Source organism: Talpa occidentalis, unplaced genomic scaffold, assembly GCF_014898055.3.
Source record: "Talpa occidentalis isolate TD23 unplaced genomic scaffold, MPIMG_talOcc4v2.1 talOcc4.16, whole genome shotgun sequence".
Taxonomy (NCBI): Eukaryota; Metazoa; Chordata; class Mammalia; order Eulipotyphla; family Talpidae; genus Talpa; species Talpa occidentalis.
Genome location: NW_023601653.1, coordinates 13,013,740 through 13,028,241, shown reverse-complemented (window position 1 = coordinate 13,028,241; position 14,502 = coordinate 13,013,740). Strand labels below are relative to the sequence as shown.

The following is a 14,502-nucleotide window of genomic DNA, read 5'->3' as shown; positions in this document are numbered from 1 at the left end:
ATATCTTTTTTTTTTTTTTTGTGGGGGCCACAGAAAAAACATGACTGGTATTTCGGGGGTTTTAGAAATAAATGACATCTAAACATGCTCATCATCATGTCTATTTGTATATATTGTGAATTGGTTACTATGTGTCTATGTGTCTAGTTACCATCCATCACTATGTGTAATTTTTTTTTTACATATATATATATATATATATATATATATATATTTTTAGGAAAGAGAGAAGGGAGAGAGAGAGGCACCTGCATAGTCCCAGGCAGGCAAGAGAACTGCCTAGAATTTTTTTTCTTGCGCTGACTTGGAAGGCCCACTGTCGTAGCAGTCCTCATATACAGCAGCATTAACTGTGGTCGCCACGGTGTCCATTCCATCCCCGTGACTTCTCTTGTAACTAGTCGAATCACTTTCATTTTGCCCAGACCCCGCCCTTCTTGACTGCCCGAAACGACTCGCAGACACACAGTGTAAAAGCATCTTTACAATGGCTTAGGCCGTTTTCCCCTCTTACCACCTTGCTCCAAGTAGACTCTTCCGACGCGCCGCCTGGTCACCCCGTTTCCCGGCTGCGCGCAGTGAAGCGTTCCGTTTCCCGGCCTGGCACTGAACAGGGGAAAGGGCAGGAAGGAATGGCTTCCTGACTGGATGGCAAGAGAGCTGCCAAAGGTCACTGAGGCTTCACATAGAGAAATGTGCTATTCATGAAGTAAATTTTATTGTGGTTTCAGTGAAATTTGAAAGTACTATTATTTTAAAAGGTAAAAATTTTAACCTGTCTTCTGTGTATTTTGTAAGTGAAGTGTTAACATGTGATGCTGGTTTTCTACTTTATACCGTAGGGCACCAGTGTCTTGTCACCTGGACTTCACATAGGAATTATTATTATATTGGCAATAATGATCTATAAAAAGTCAGTCACTAATATATTTGAAAAACATCCTTGTCTGTATACCCTGATGTTTGGATGTGTCTTTGCTAAAGTCTCACAAAAATTGGTGGTAAGAGATTCTTTTATGATTTATGGTATAAATAAATAATGTAGTTGGTCTTCAAACAGTCACAACTATTTCACACAATGGATAGGTTTGTCGTGATGTCATCATTGCAGGGAATTGTTAGCTGATGGTGTTCCAAGTGAATCTGAGTTAATGTTATTCAAGAAAAGACTCCTCTTATTATTTATTCAGTTGTAATTATCCTTAAAACTTTCTATCAAGTTAAATATTAGTAACTTTATTAAGCTGCTCAGTAATGACTGAGTTTTAGACTCAGTGGTCCCCTATCAAATGTAGGGTTATCTATCCTTATTTATAGGTGAATTAAAGTTATAATTGTGCTGAAAATAAAGCTAAAACATTTAAAATTTGATGCTGAAATTATTTTATTCACTTTCTTACAGATAGCGCACATGACCAAAAGTGAACTGCATCTTCAAGACACTGTCTTTCTTGGCCCAGGTCTTTTATTCTTAGACCAGTATTTTAATAATGTTGTAGACGAGTATGTTGTGTTATGGATAGCAATGGTAAGTTCTTTTCTGGTTAAGATTTTAATAACGAGTGGATGTTAAGTAACACGAGTTATTTCAGTGTATCAGGGAGCATCAATGTCTATACAGTAATGTTTCTGAATATTTAAAATCACTTTTTTAAACTTATTTTACTTACATTAAATGGCCTATATATCTGGAGATCAAGCTTCCAACAACTTAAATCCTTGAGGCGTATCTATATACCTTAAAAATATCTGTATTTCTTCTTCAAAACAACAAAGATGTCAAAAATCTGCCCAAACCAAGCTTTTTAGTGCCTAACTTAAGCTTGTTACTTATTTTGAGCTTGTAGCAGTAACAGGTTAACTAGGGGGTTAGTGTTAACAAAGGTGGACACATATCACCTCTAGAACTATCAACTAATATGGACAAACATGAAACAGACAGTGCTGCCAAGTATAAGATTCTGGAACCATTTTGAAATGGTCCTTTTTTTAAAAGATTTATTTATGCATACAAGAGCTGGGGTACAGGCCAGAGGTGTGGGGGTGGTGAGAGGATTCACCAGAGACAGAGTGGGGAGCAGAACAGGCAGATCCACTGAAATTCATTGCTGAGGGGAGCAGTGGGCAGGACAGGAGAGGTCTGCTGTGCCATGTGGGTCAACTCCTTGGCTGGGGATTGAACTCAGAAGCTATAGTGGCGATAGTGCTGAGACTAACTCTTAGGCCACCATGGAGGTCCTTCCAAAAAAACCTAAATTTAAGAATTGTAGTTGGAGATTTCAATGTAGGAATTTTTAGTGAACTTAAATATGTATTACCTCATAAGATTGTTTAATGTCAGGTGTTAAAAATTCTAGCACCTATTTTGTAGGAAGTTGACCTGGTTTATGTTAGTGGTGGTTTACTACGAGGAAGTCAAATTCTGTTTTTCTTAAAGCACAATGTAGAGGGCCTCCCTCTGGCGCAGCGGTTAAGCGCTGGGTTGCAAAGCTGCCTGCAGCCTCTGCAGCGCCAGTTCGATCCCCGGCTGCTCCCCGGCCACCGGAGGAGGGTCCTACATGGCGCGCAGACCTCTCCTGCTGCCCGCTGCTCCCCTCAGCAGTGTACTTTGGTCCTTCTGCCTGCTCTGCTCCGCTCCCCACTCTGGCTTTGGTGAATTCTCTCACCCTCCCGCGCTTCTGACTGTACCCAGTGCTTGTATAAATAAATCTTAAAAAAAAAAAAAAAGCACTATGTAGACTGCAGCTCAAAACAAAACACATGCCCTTTGGCATCCTTAGGAAAACATTTCTAGAGAAATGTAACCCTTCATAGAGAAAGGGTTAGGTAGAGCTTTTCCCTCATGAGTGAGAATTGCGTCAGGCAGAGAGAGCTGTAAGCTCCTTTTTCTGAAAGGAAGCATTTTCCTCTGGTTTTGGGCAAGTTTTCAGTGCCTTAATTTTGAGTAAGACACAAATTTGTATATGCCTCCCCTTGACTATAGTGTCTTTTCCAGTCCTTTCCTTTCATACAACTAATCTCAAAGGAATAAAATGAGTATGATGGAGTTTCACTGTAACTGGTAGCCCCTTCTAGTAGAAAATTTATCACAGAGCATAAAGTTGAAAAAAATGTACAGTCAGAAAACTTGAGTTTTACAACTTTTTTACTTCAGTCTAGGTCTTTACTGCTGAGCCTCAGCTTCTCTAAGTATGAAATGCTCTACATGTTCTAGAAGTCAATAGTGAGGTCCAAATATGAAAGTACTCTACAATGTAATGTTTTCTGTAGAGAATTTTAGGTTAAGAGATTGGGGAAAGATGAGAGGAACAGAAACACAGTTGAGGCTTCAGAAAAGAGACAAAAATCCATTTTCTATTTTTTTTTGTTTCCAAAGGTTATTTCTTCATTTGATATGACCATGTACTTTAGTGCTTTGTGCCTGCAAATTTCAAGACACCTTCATCTAAGTATCTTCAAGACTTCGTGTTATCAAGCACCTGAACAGGTTCACAGGCATATTGACTAATAGTCCAAGCAAGGAAAAGAGGAGAAGCAGTTAGGTGAACCTATGAGTGAAGGAAATCCCCTTTTGCAGGAGGCTAGTATACAATCAAATAAGGTGGTATTTGAGTATAAAACATTGTCTTGCATATTTCATTATGCCTATTTCAACTGTGAAGTCCTCATTGTGTAACAACATTTTTGATCACAGGTATGTTAGAATACTATAATCTATAAATTATGAACAAAACCAAAGACATAAATCTCAATTCTCTGGATAAGAAAGTGAACCACTCTAGCTCTAAATACCAATCTCTTTATCTTAAACCTCTATCATAAACGGGGTTTTCACTGCCAAAGGAGTATAAAAAATTCAGGATTTAAAGGATTTTAACTTGAGGATGATGCTTGCCTTGATTGCTAAAAATCGAAAACTGATTTCATACTGCCTAAGTGCTTAGATTTCAATATATTGTCAAGTGATGAGATGATTATAAGGCATTTTTTTAAAAAAATGTTAATTATTTAAGGAAATACTTGATTTAGCACAATTTGAAAGGGGTACTAGAATTTTCCATAATGGTATTTACTAAAAGGAATTTGTCTTAGCAGTTCAGGAAAACATGAAATCTTTATACTGAGGGTAACTTGTTGACAATCTCAGTTAAAATTTCAGCAGAAGAAAAACAGTAACTGGCTTACTGCAAACAAATGCTGAAATTTGCACATTTTAAAAGACAAGGTTTAAGAATTAGCTAAGTTTGGAAATAAATGTAAAATCAAATTTCCATAGTCCTATTACAGCTGAACATTCCAGGGTAGTTTATCTTTAAAGACAAATGTAAAGTACTTAAAATATAAGTAATTAGGTATGTTAATTTCTCCCAAAACACAAACTTAAGTTGCTTTTAATAAATTTTGTCAATAGATTTTTTTAGATCTAATTACAATTAACTAGTGTAACAAAAAGATGTGCATATAAAACAGATCTTGTATTTTTTTTTTAAAGAACAATGTAACCTGTATTTATGCTTTCTACCTTTTGGGACTGATACACAGAAGCTAAAACTTGAAATAAATCATCTTTATTGTTGAAAGCTAAGTTACAAGTGTTAGAAAGCTTCAGTTACTATAAAGCTGAAACTGGTACAGATATTTCAGGAATTGCTGCTAACCACTAAAAAGGGTTTATTTGACAATTAACAGGAGTCTTCACTAAAGCTTATAATAGTATATAGTATTTTAAACTAGAATTTTTAAACCACTCTAAAGACTTAGCATGCATCTTAGCTAATGTTGTAATTGTTATCGTATTACTTAGGTTCAAGTTCTTTCTTCAAAGAGTCATCAGAATAACATGGATTGAAGAGACTTTCGAACACTTGCCATCTCTTGCTGCTGCTGTTACATGAAAGGATATTAAACATGTTTAGTATTTAGATTAAGTGTTAAGACATTTTCAGCAAATAAAATATTTCAGTGCTTACATTATAATCCTTACTTTTTCAGCTTTAAATGACTTACAGTTTCCATCATAATTTTTTTTTGCAACATAGCCATTTCTTTTCTAAGTTCATTTTGTGCACCAGTAAGTAGATTCTCATGATTCTTCTCTAACTCCTCCATACTCTAAAGCACAAAAAATTGGTTCAGTTATAAACCATTTTTCATCTCAGTTTGTAAATCTGTACAATTTTCAGAAGTAGGAACTTTTAACATTCAAATAATGTACATATTTCTTAAAACACACACTAAAGGAATAAAAAATCAGACTGAATCAAGTATTACAGTGGCATATACTTTCTTCAGAGCAATGGGTTAATGAATTAAGGTGAAAATAAAAAAAATTTACAGACTAAGACTAAGTCCCATACCAATGTATACCAAAATTTTGAAAACTTCCTATAACCTTTCTAATTACCAGGCTGTAAACAACTCTTATGACTAAGGCTGTGAATTCATTAGAGGGACTTTTCTTCAATTTATGAAAAGCAAAAATTATGTTAGTAATCCTAATGCTTACTCTGTAAATACTATATTAAATACTATGGGGTAATTACAAAACAATACATGATCACTATCCCAGAAACAGGCACACAAATTTTTATAGTGGAATATAACTTACTATGGCTATGTGGTAGAAAATGGGGATAAGGTCCAATTTAGTAGCAAAATATTTCAATAGATAAAAAATAGTTAACATTCTAGAGGACAAACAAGCAAAAACATGAAAATGCATTGTGAGTTCAGAGTAATCATGTGACAGGATGGGAGTAATGGCTTAATTAGTACATGAACCTTAAAAATGAAGGTCAAGATTATGACTAGGAATTCAAAATGAGATGCTACTGAGTTTCAGGAGGACGACAGTTTTAGGAAGATAATATGGCAGGCCAATGATGGGCATATTGGGGAAAATAAGTTAATAGTATAAGAATGATGAGGTTCTACTAGGACAAAAGCAATGGGAATTGAAAAGAACCATCATGGAAGGAAAAAAATCACAAGACCCACTAATTAAGATTCATGGAAGTAAAAATCACAAGGTCCATTAACTAAGATTCAAAGATTAAGAGATGGATGGGCAAATATATACTGAAACTCCTACCCTAAGTAGAAACATTCAGAAAAAAATCTTTTCTAGTACTTTACCAAACCTTCACGCCAAGTAACAAATGGTTTTCAAGCAACATTAGAGCAAGAGAAAGGAAAATACTTCTAACTTTTGAGTTCAAAAACTTCTAAAGTTATTTAAAACTACATTTTAAAATGTTTTTACTATTTTACTCAGAGCATCCAGATTTATTTAGAAGAGTGACATTGTTTGAACAAGACTGTCTAAATGAACCCTCCCAAGGGGGTGGGGGGGAGTGTATGCAAGTTACTAAGATATATCTGCACGAGCAAGAGTTCAATGCCACTTAACACAAATTGCACTTGTCAGTTAATTCTCAGTCAACAAATTTTTAACCCATTGCTGGCCTTTTCATTCTATTATATGTCTGGGCCAACTCAGGATTTTAAGTTTGCATAATAGAAACCTTTCTGTGACTAAGTTCTCAAAGCAAATATGCCATAAAATGCATATGTAATATATTTGAAAATAAATATTCAATTTAAATTGGCTACTTTCTATTTAACAAATGGGGGGGTAAAAAGACAAGTAAAAGACTTGAACAGAGACCTATTGCTAATGTGTTAATAAAGTATGATTTTTATGCACAGTATGTACACTTTCAGGTGAAATTCTCAGTATGCCATTCCTTTTTGAATAATCCCACAAACGTTAGAACACTACAGTAAAAAGTTAATTCAAAATGGAATATAGTTAGGAATTAAAAATGTCTAAGTTGTTTTTTCTGAACTTGGATGGAAAAAATTATTTCTGCTTCCATATATACAGCTTGTTTTATAGGAAACAGTGTTACCAAATACAACAAACCTTTATGAACTGCTCATATAACTGTCTAATTGTTTTCAGTCTTTGGCTCTGAACAACTCTAGATTGCTGAAAAATCTTCTGTTGCTGACGAAACGTATTCTACAAATAGAAAAAGTTATGTGATAAAAATTTTGGTAGATTTCTAAGTTTAGCAAAAAATAATTCTACATTAAACTTAAAATGAATAATTTTAAAATCAATTACCATAAAAATTTTAACTATTATGGCCTACTTCAGATAACCTATGCACACTAATATACAACAATACTACCACCTGTTACTGAGTAGGAAATCTTAACAATAGCTCTTCATTCTTCGGTGCTTCACTATCAACAGAGATGATCATTCATTAATGCTGGCTTTTCAGTTCCTTGGCCTACCTTCCACCAGTGATTTTTGTCCATCACCCTAGTGGCCCATTCACTTACATACACATACCCTGGAATTTGTCATTACCAGTAACTTTAATCTCTATATAGTATTAATAAAAGCGAATGTAACATTAACTTCATGTTAGATACTACTTTGAACTATTAAACTTATACATGAAGTCATTTACTCCTCAAAACAATTATATGAGAAAGGTACTCTTATTCTACCCCTTTCATAGATGAGGAAGCTGAGGCATAAAGACAAATACTTGTCCATGGTCTCACAGCTAGCATTTGGTAAAACCAAAACGTGATTCTAAACAGAATTCAGACTAACCATTATTCTATACTGTTTCTCCATATATCCCACTATTCAACCACTATCACCCTACCATTCTAGCTCATTCTCTTAAAGTACTTCAGCTCAATAATCTTTATCAAGACCTAAAAACCCATTCATCCCACATACTTTACACCGTTCCCTATTCTTATTCCCATGTCCTCACTTTTCTCTCTTCAAGCTTAAATTTCTGTGATCATTAAATTACTCCTTTGTATACAGACCTTGCTCCCTTCTTATTCTGTTACATTCATTTAGCTAAAGCCCAAACACGTAGAATCTAGCTCTCTGGCTATTCTGTATGCATCCCTATATAACTGGCCATGACTGGAAAAAAACCCATAGCACTCACTTTAAGTTCAGGATCATTATGTTAACGAAATTATATTTCACCTTTAAAGTTGCTTGACAATTCTATTTCCTTAGTGCATTTCTCTGGCCATCTCTCAGAAAAGTATTTCACATCTCTCATTTGACCTCAAGAGGCAACATCTTTTCTGTTGTTGCTGGCCTTAATTATTTCACTAAGGAAACAGAGCAATCCAGAGAATTTTTAGCCTCCCATCACTCTCTCTACTTACCCACTCATATCCATGTGTGCTCATGTGTTCTACCTTCTCTTCTGTTTTAATGATCTATCCTTGTTCCTTGCTAAGGCCAACTTCTTCACATGTCCCATATAGTCTCAAGGATTCAGCAGTCACCCCATACCCTTTCAATCTTACCCCTCTGATTATTCCTACCAGCACACAAACATACAGCTCTTTCTCCAATTTAGAAAACAAGCAAAAATCCCTATTCCTTTTCTACTCAAGCTAATAGTTCATTCCTTTCCCTTCCCATTCTCTTCATTCCAGTCAGGTTTTTGCACTCGATATTCCAACAAAACCATTATGATCAAGAACAATGACCTCCACATTGCCAAATGCACCTTATTTAACTTATGACAAAGCTAATGAGTATATAATAAAAATCAGTCCTTTTTCCTTAAAAGGTCTTCTTCACTTACAGTGGTTTTCTTTCTATTAAGACTATTCAGTCACAGTCCTCCTTACTGGTTCTTTGTTATTTTCTGGAATTCTTAACACTGAATGAAATATTTAATCCAGGCCCTTAGATTTCTCTTTTATATTTACAATCACTCCCTAGTGATGTCACCTAATTTCGTGGCTTACTGTCTTTACAGTGAGTATTGCCAACTTTGTATGTTCAACCCATACTGAACTCCAGGCCACTTTAACATCTCCTGGTAGATGGTTCATATGCATCTTTATATTTTTTTTAAAGATTTATTTATTTATACAAGATGCGGGGTACAGGCCAGATTAGTGGGAGGGCGAGAGGATCCACCAGAGACAGAGGGAACAGAAAAGGCAGACAAAATACAATGCTGAGGGGAGCAGCAGGCGAGACAGGAGAGGTCTGCCTCGCCATGTGGGACCCTTGTTGGCCGGCCGGGATCAAACCAGCACTGAAGAGGCTGCAGACAGTTTCACAGCACTGTGCTCAACTGCCTGCGCCACCAGGGGAGGCCTGCATCTTAATGTTTTTAAAACGAAGCTGAACAAACCCCTAAATTTATATGAACATTACTTTAACTCTTAAATAAGAAATGTGTAATAATTTCGCCAACAATGACAAGACAGTTAATGTAGTTATTTTATATATATATGGAAGGTGGACAGGTAACAATTCATAAGGCCACACCATGTTCTGATTATGCTGCCTGGTTCCGAAATGGGCAAATGAGTCAAACTAGGTAAGCAATACTCTTTCAGGGGACATTTGCCAGAGCAACTAAAAAAAAGACTACCTCAATCCCTGGGGCTACTAAACTTCTAAGTCTAGGACTGTAAGAAGTTTCTTGCTTCCTATGTTGAGAGAGTCTACTAAGAACTGGAAAAATGCTGTAAGATACTGCCTGAGCAATCCTACCCTACTCCATTCAGCTATGGCTGAAGCTAAACTACCTACCACCTCCTGTACTTTTACATAAACCAACAATCCTCCTTGTAACAATTTTATGTCACTTGGTACCACAATATAGGAAGCAAAGACCAATTGATTTTAGGAATATTCTGTGTGCTTGTACTTCTATACAATACCAAAACACATAATTAGCAGTGCATAATGAAACAGAATGAGTGCCATTATATGCTAAGGCTAGGCTCTCTATTCCTATTTGACACCTAGTTATACAGAGTTTAATAATAAATTTAAAAAAGTACAACACTAACAGCTAGTTTTTCTTCTTGTTCTTCAGCTTTCTGCACATCCAAATCCCACTGCTGAAACAAAGTCAGAAACTGCTGAGAAAAGTCTTGGCTAAGCTTCTGCCTGCAAAACAATGAATATTTGATATTTTATACCAATATGGGAAAAAAAACTTCAAAACAACATTGACTTGTCATATTCATATTATAATAAAAGGAGTAATTGTAAATTGTCAAATATAAGTAAAATTGTCTTATGCTGATTTCAGAAATATTTATTTTCCTAACCAACAAAAAAGCCCTCTTACATGCTGTAGCTCTAGAAAACTAAGTATTATTTATAGATAAGAATTCCAAAAAGTCCACTTTTATCTCCAAGCAGTTGATTTTTCATTTTCTTCTACTGAATATAGGTTCTGATTAAGACAGAGTGAATGGAGTTGTAAGATTTCCAAACAGAATGTCATTTAATTTTTCCCCATTTTAGCACAATGGTTTTATATAAAGGAATTAAGCTAAAATAAATTATTTACAATATAAGAGTGGTCATTTTCTATACTGCTAAACAACTATCTCAAGATTAAAGGTTTATGACTTTTTATTCAGCCAGTATTTATAGTGAAAAAAAAAAATCAATTGTTATTTAAAAGGGAGCAAGAATCTATTATTTTTAGGAAATATATCTCAAATTTATAAAGGAGCAAGGTTACAGGACTAAAGCATTCATTTATTTAGAAAAAAAATCGACATTTTTAAAGTAGTCATTTTTTTTAAAAAAGATTATTTATTTATGCATGCATGCATAAACGAACTGGGGTGTAAGCCAGAGGTGTGGGAAGAGGATTCACCAAAGAGTGGGAAGCAGAAAGGTGGATCTACTGAAATACTGCTAGGGGGAGCAACAGGTGAGACAGGAGAGGTCTGCTGCATCCTATGTGGATCAGCTCCCTGACCTGGGATCAAACTCAGGCTGCAGTGGTGATAGCATAATAGCACTGATACTTAACCCCTAAGCCACTAGGGAAGCTCCCAAGACAAATATATTTTTTACTAGTTATCCCAATAGAGAAGATGAAAGTATTTTTCGTAAGTAATTTGTACAAATGAATACTACGAAATGATACATTATGTTGTGGCTGTGGAAAAAAAAACAACTTTACCTTTGCTCTTGCTGAGTTTTCCAAACTTGTTCAATTTTCTGGTTACTGGTTTTGATAGAAGCCTTGGTATACAATTCAAGTCTTTTTCTCTTGGCAAGAAGAGCCTTGTTCATGTCAACTATATTTAAAATAAATATTCCTTAAGATAATTCTTTTGTTCCCACATTTTCAAATATATACAGGTAAAGTTCACTTAACAGTTTTGGAAAAACATTTAAATTTAAAAATACTGAAAAGCAAAGCTACTGTTATTAAATAAACACTAAAATACAATATTGTTTGCTTTTTTTCCTGAGAAAACTGTTATTTAGTATCCCAGTGCTGATTCACCTAATCTTTTCATTTAGAAATTATTAAATTCATAAATGAGTCTCAAAAACAGACTTCAATTTCCTTACGTGAAATTCTAATAAAAGCAATTTTTTAAAAAATTTATACTCTCCAATAGAAGAACTGTTAGGATTCATGAAACACAAAACTATCCTATTTTGAAAGACCAAAAATGGCTATAAAGAAAAATATTTTAAAAAAATACGACTTTCAGTATTTTTTTTACTAACCAATTATAGAAAAATCTTAATTTAAGCAAATATCTAGGTAATTCAGTCAGGAACTCATTTAAATATCTTTATGAAGTTTTTACAGGCCATTTTACCCTTAATTACTGTAGTTCATAAAATTTTCAATATTTGAAATGATTTGCTAACACATGCACATTGATCTACCACTGGTAATTATTTTGCAACGATCATAATTGCACTATTGTGAAAATACAGTTTTCAATATGTAAAACAATAAATTTGTAAGACAACCAAATATTGTGTCACCACCAAAGAGCAATTCTTTCAAGATTTGACAGAATAATCCTTTTACAGGTGAAATACTGACTTTTTAAAAGTACTCCCCCTAACGCAGCTGATGTAACTGTTACGACATCTCATTTAAAGTTTGAACTTTCTGTCTGATTATACATCTTACCAGATAGCAAAGTTGTCCTTAATCTCAACTACATAGTTTTAATAATGTAAAATAGTTAAAGGCTCCATTTACACTGCCTTTCCTAAAAAACACAGCAAGGTCACAGAAAATAACTGAATTGAGAAACTGATATACATACAGGTAAGTGTATTTATTTCACTCCGTCCACAAGAGTCCAGAGGGTATTCTTCCCATCCTTTTTTTCCCCCCTAAAATTTCAGTCCATTAAATTCATAAACGTGTAAGATAAAGCACCATTCTTACCTCGCCATTTTTAGAAGCACTCCCCCTCTTCATCTCAACAATCAGAAGAGGTAAAGAAGGAAATCTATGAAAGTGAATCACATGTACTCACACCAAGGCACACACAAGAAGAAACCTCAGCTAGGAATCTTCTAGTCCACTGATAACATCTCCTACCACCCAAGATACAGTTTAGAGCAATTTCACTGAGCTACAAACATCTTAGACATACCTCCAAATCTTTCCAGCATAGTCCGCACTTCACCCCTATGAGAAAATTAAAAAACTTCTAAGTAAAGATCCATGAAACAAACGCAATGCCTCCACATGCAGAAATACCCCTAGCATTCCGCACACAACCTCCCACGCACAACCACAACCACCATTCCTTAAAGCACTTTATTTTTTTTTAAATGTCACTTTTTTATTTATTCAAAAGAGCAAACAGTAAGTCATAAGTTTAGTGTAGCCAATAGAGAACAATGACAATTCATGGAACCCTCCCCCTCAAAAAAAGAACAAATATATTTTTTCTCATATATATTTTTTTCCTTTAAATGCTCTATTGAGAATAACATACCAAACACTTTGAAATCTACAGAAGCTAGGAAACACAAATCTAGTTAAGATGTAGTGATGACTTGTGTTTCTTTTTTTCCTGAACTGCCTTTGTTTGTTGAATAGTAAGCAATGTAATTGACACATACGTAGTCATTTTCAAAATGCAGAGCAGGCCCACATATGCCACTACAGTGCCTTAAAGCACTTTCAAGGCAACAATCAAGTTGCGCACATTACCCCATCTCTTCAACGAGGCCCGCGGAATTCCTTTTCTTCCCGTGCTTCTCAATGACTGAAATCTTCCCTGCATTGGACAACAGCAAAGAAAAGTATTTTTGAAACGGAAGGCCGCCATTCGCACCCCTTTCAATGGGGTAAAAACGGCTTCACTTTGAGGGGTTTCTGGCGTCTGCGTCTTCAAGCAGACAGATCAAGAAAAGCGCGGCTTCGTGGGCACCAGCGGAGCGCGAGCAGGGCCCCCCTGAGTGCCCGGCACAAACTGCGCGTCTGTCTGAGCCACCACCACGGCCCACACTCTGCGGCTGCCCAGCACCAAGTAACGGCCGCGAAGGCGACGCGAAATTCCGAGCGGGAAACAAAGGGGAGCGCGCGCCAATGAGATTTCATCACAACTTAAAAAAATAATAATAATAATAAAAAAATAAAAAAAATAAAAAATAATAAAATAATTAAAAAAAAAATAAAATAAAATAACCGGGGCAGAGGCCTCGAGGGGAAGCCGGGCGGGCCCGCTGCCCCCCAAAACCCCACCCGTGGTACCTTGCGCGGCGTCCTCGGCGGAGCAGCTCAGCGCCTTCCGCTGCTGCTCCCGCTCGAAGTGGAAGGCCCGCGCGGCCTGCTCCTCCAGGGCCTTCCCGGACCTGCCCCCGTGCTTCTTCCCCGACGGCACCATAGCTAGTCGCCCCTGACTGGAAAACAAGTCTCTCATCGCCTCTGGCCACCGCGACGCCTTTTAAATTAACGGCGGGGTCGGGAGGCCTCGACGCCGGGTCCGGCCCAGTAACTCGGCTTGGCCCCCAGTCAGCGCCCCCCCCCACCCCTCACCACAGGCGCGCGCGCGGGGGGCCGAGGCCTACACGCCGGCGTCGAGCCGGGTTCAGGAGGCCGCGGGGTGACTCTGGGGCGGGCCGCGCGACCCCCGGCCACACGGTGCTGCGGGGAGGGGCGCCCGCTGGCCGCCGCGCCCCGCGGGGACACCCGAGAGGGACCCTCCGTCACGGACCCGTTTCTCACAGGATGGGGAGGCGTGTTGAGACCCGCCGACGCGGCCCCGCTTCCCACCCCTGACCCCCACTCCTCGCGAGCCGGTCCACGCCCGCGCCGGCCGCAGCCTTCCACACGCCCCGGCCCGCCCGCGCCAGGCTCACGGCCCTCATTTTCTGTCAGCGTCCGCTCGGTGGAGATTTACCTCAAGAGCCCAGAGACACCGCGGCCTGGACTCCCACACTGAAGTGCTACTAACCCCACCGAAAAAAAAATAATAAAACATGCGGCCTGGACCCCCAAGCTGAACAACTGCCTAAAAATAATAACCCCACCGAAAAAAAAGGGATAAAACAAGCCAAAAGTCGAGCCCACAGTTGAAGGCCTACCGCGCCCCCGCCTCACGCCAGCTTCTCACCTGAAGACGCGGCTTCTAGGGGCTTCGACGCTCCTCTTAAGTAGCTTGGCTTTCGTCAGGCGGGAAAAG

At 37.6% G+C, this 14,502-nt stretch overlaps 2 protein-coding genes across 5 annotated transcripts in view; one reads left to right on the top strand and one right to left on the bottom strand.

Annotated features, from left to right (window-relative positions):
- Positions 1-4,974, top strand: part of CHPT1 (choline phosphotransferase 1) — a 22,360-nt gene extending 17,386 nt beyond the window's left edge. Inside the window, exons 6-9 of one of the 2 annotated variants that reach the window (XR_005125732.2) lie at positions 843-1,001; positions 1,403-1,528; positions 3,377-3,694; positions 4,805-4,843. Coding sequence is in view for 1 of the 2 variants with exons in the window: in XM_037513779.2 (XP_037369676.1) it covers positions 843-1,001; positions 1,403-1,528; positions 3,377-3,487; positions 4,805-4,849 (441 nt within the window). In the remaining variant the exon portion in view is untranslated. Of the gene's footprint in view, positions 1-842; positions 1,002-1,402; positions 1,529-3,376; positions 3,695-4,804 lie in introns of both variants that reach the window. The other variant, XM_037513779.2, reaches the window with a different exon arrangement.
- Positions 4,483-14,502, bottom strand: SYCP3 (synaptonemal complex protein 3). Of its 3 annotated transcripts, none has more exons than XM_037513780.2 (9): positions 14,434-14,501; positions 13,572-13,720; positions 13,029-13,095; positions 12,463-12,497; positions 11,010-11,127; positions 9,874-9,973; positions 6,926-7,024; positions 4,985-5,112; positions 4,483-4,884 (listed from the first exon to the last, which is right to left on the bottom strand). In XM_037513780.2, the coding sequence occupies exons 2-9, from the start codon at positions 13,702-13,704 to the stop codon at positions 4,797-4,799; spliced, it is 768 nt and encodes a 255-aa protein (XP_037369677.1). In that variant the 5' UTR covers positions 13,705-13,720; positions 14,434-14,501; the 3' UTR covers positions 4,483-4,796. The 3 variants fall into 3 exon arrangements, with proteins under 3 accessions (XP_037369677.1, XP_037369678.1, XP_037369679.1); XM_037513781.2 differs by having other exon boundaries at positions 4,776-4,884; positions 5,008-5,112; positions 14,434-14,502; XM_037513782.2 differs by having other exon boundaries at positions 4,859-4,884; positions 4,971-5,112; positions 14,434-14,502.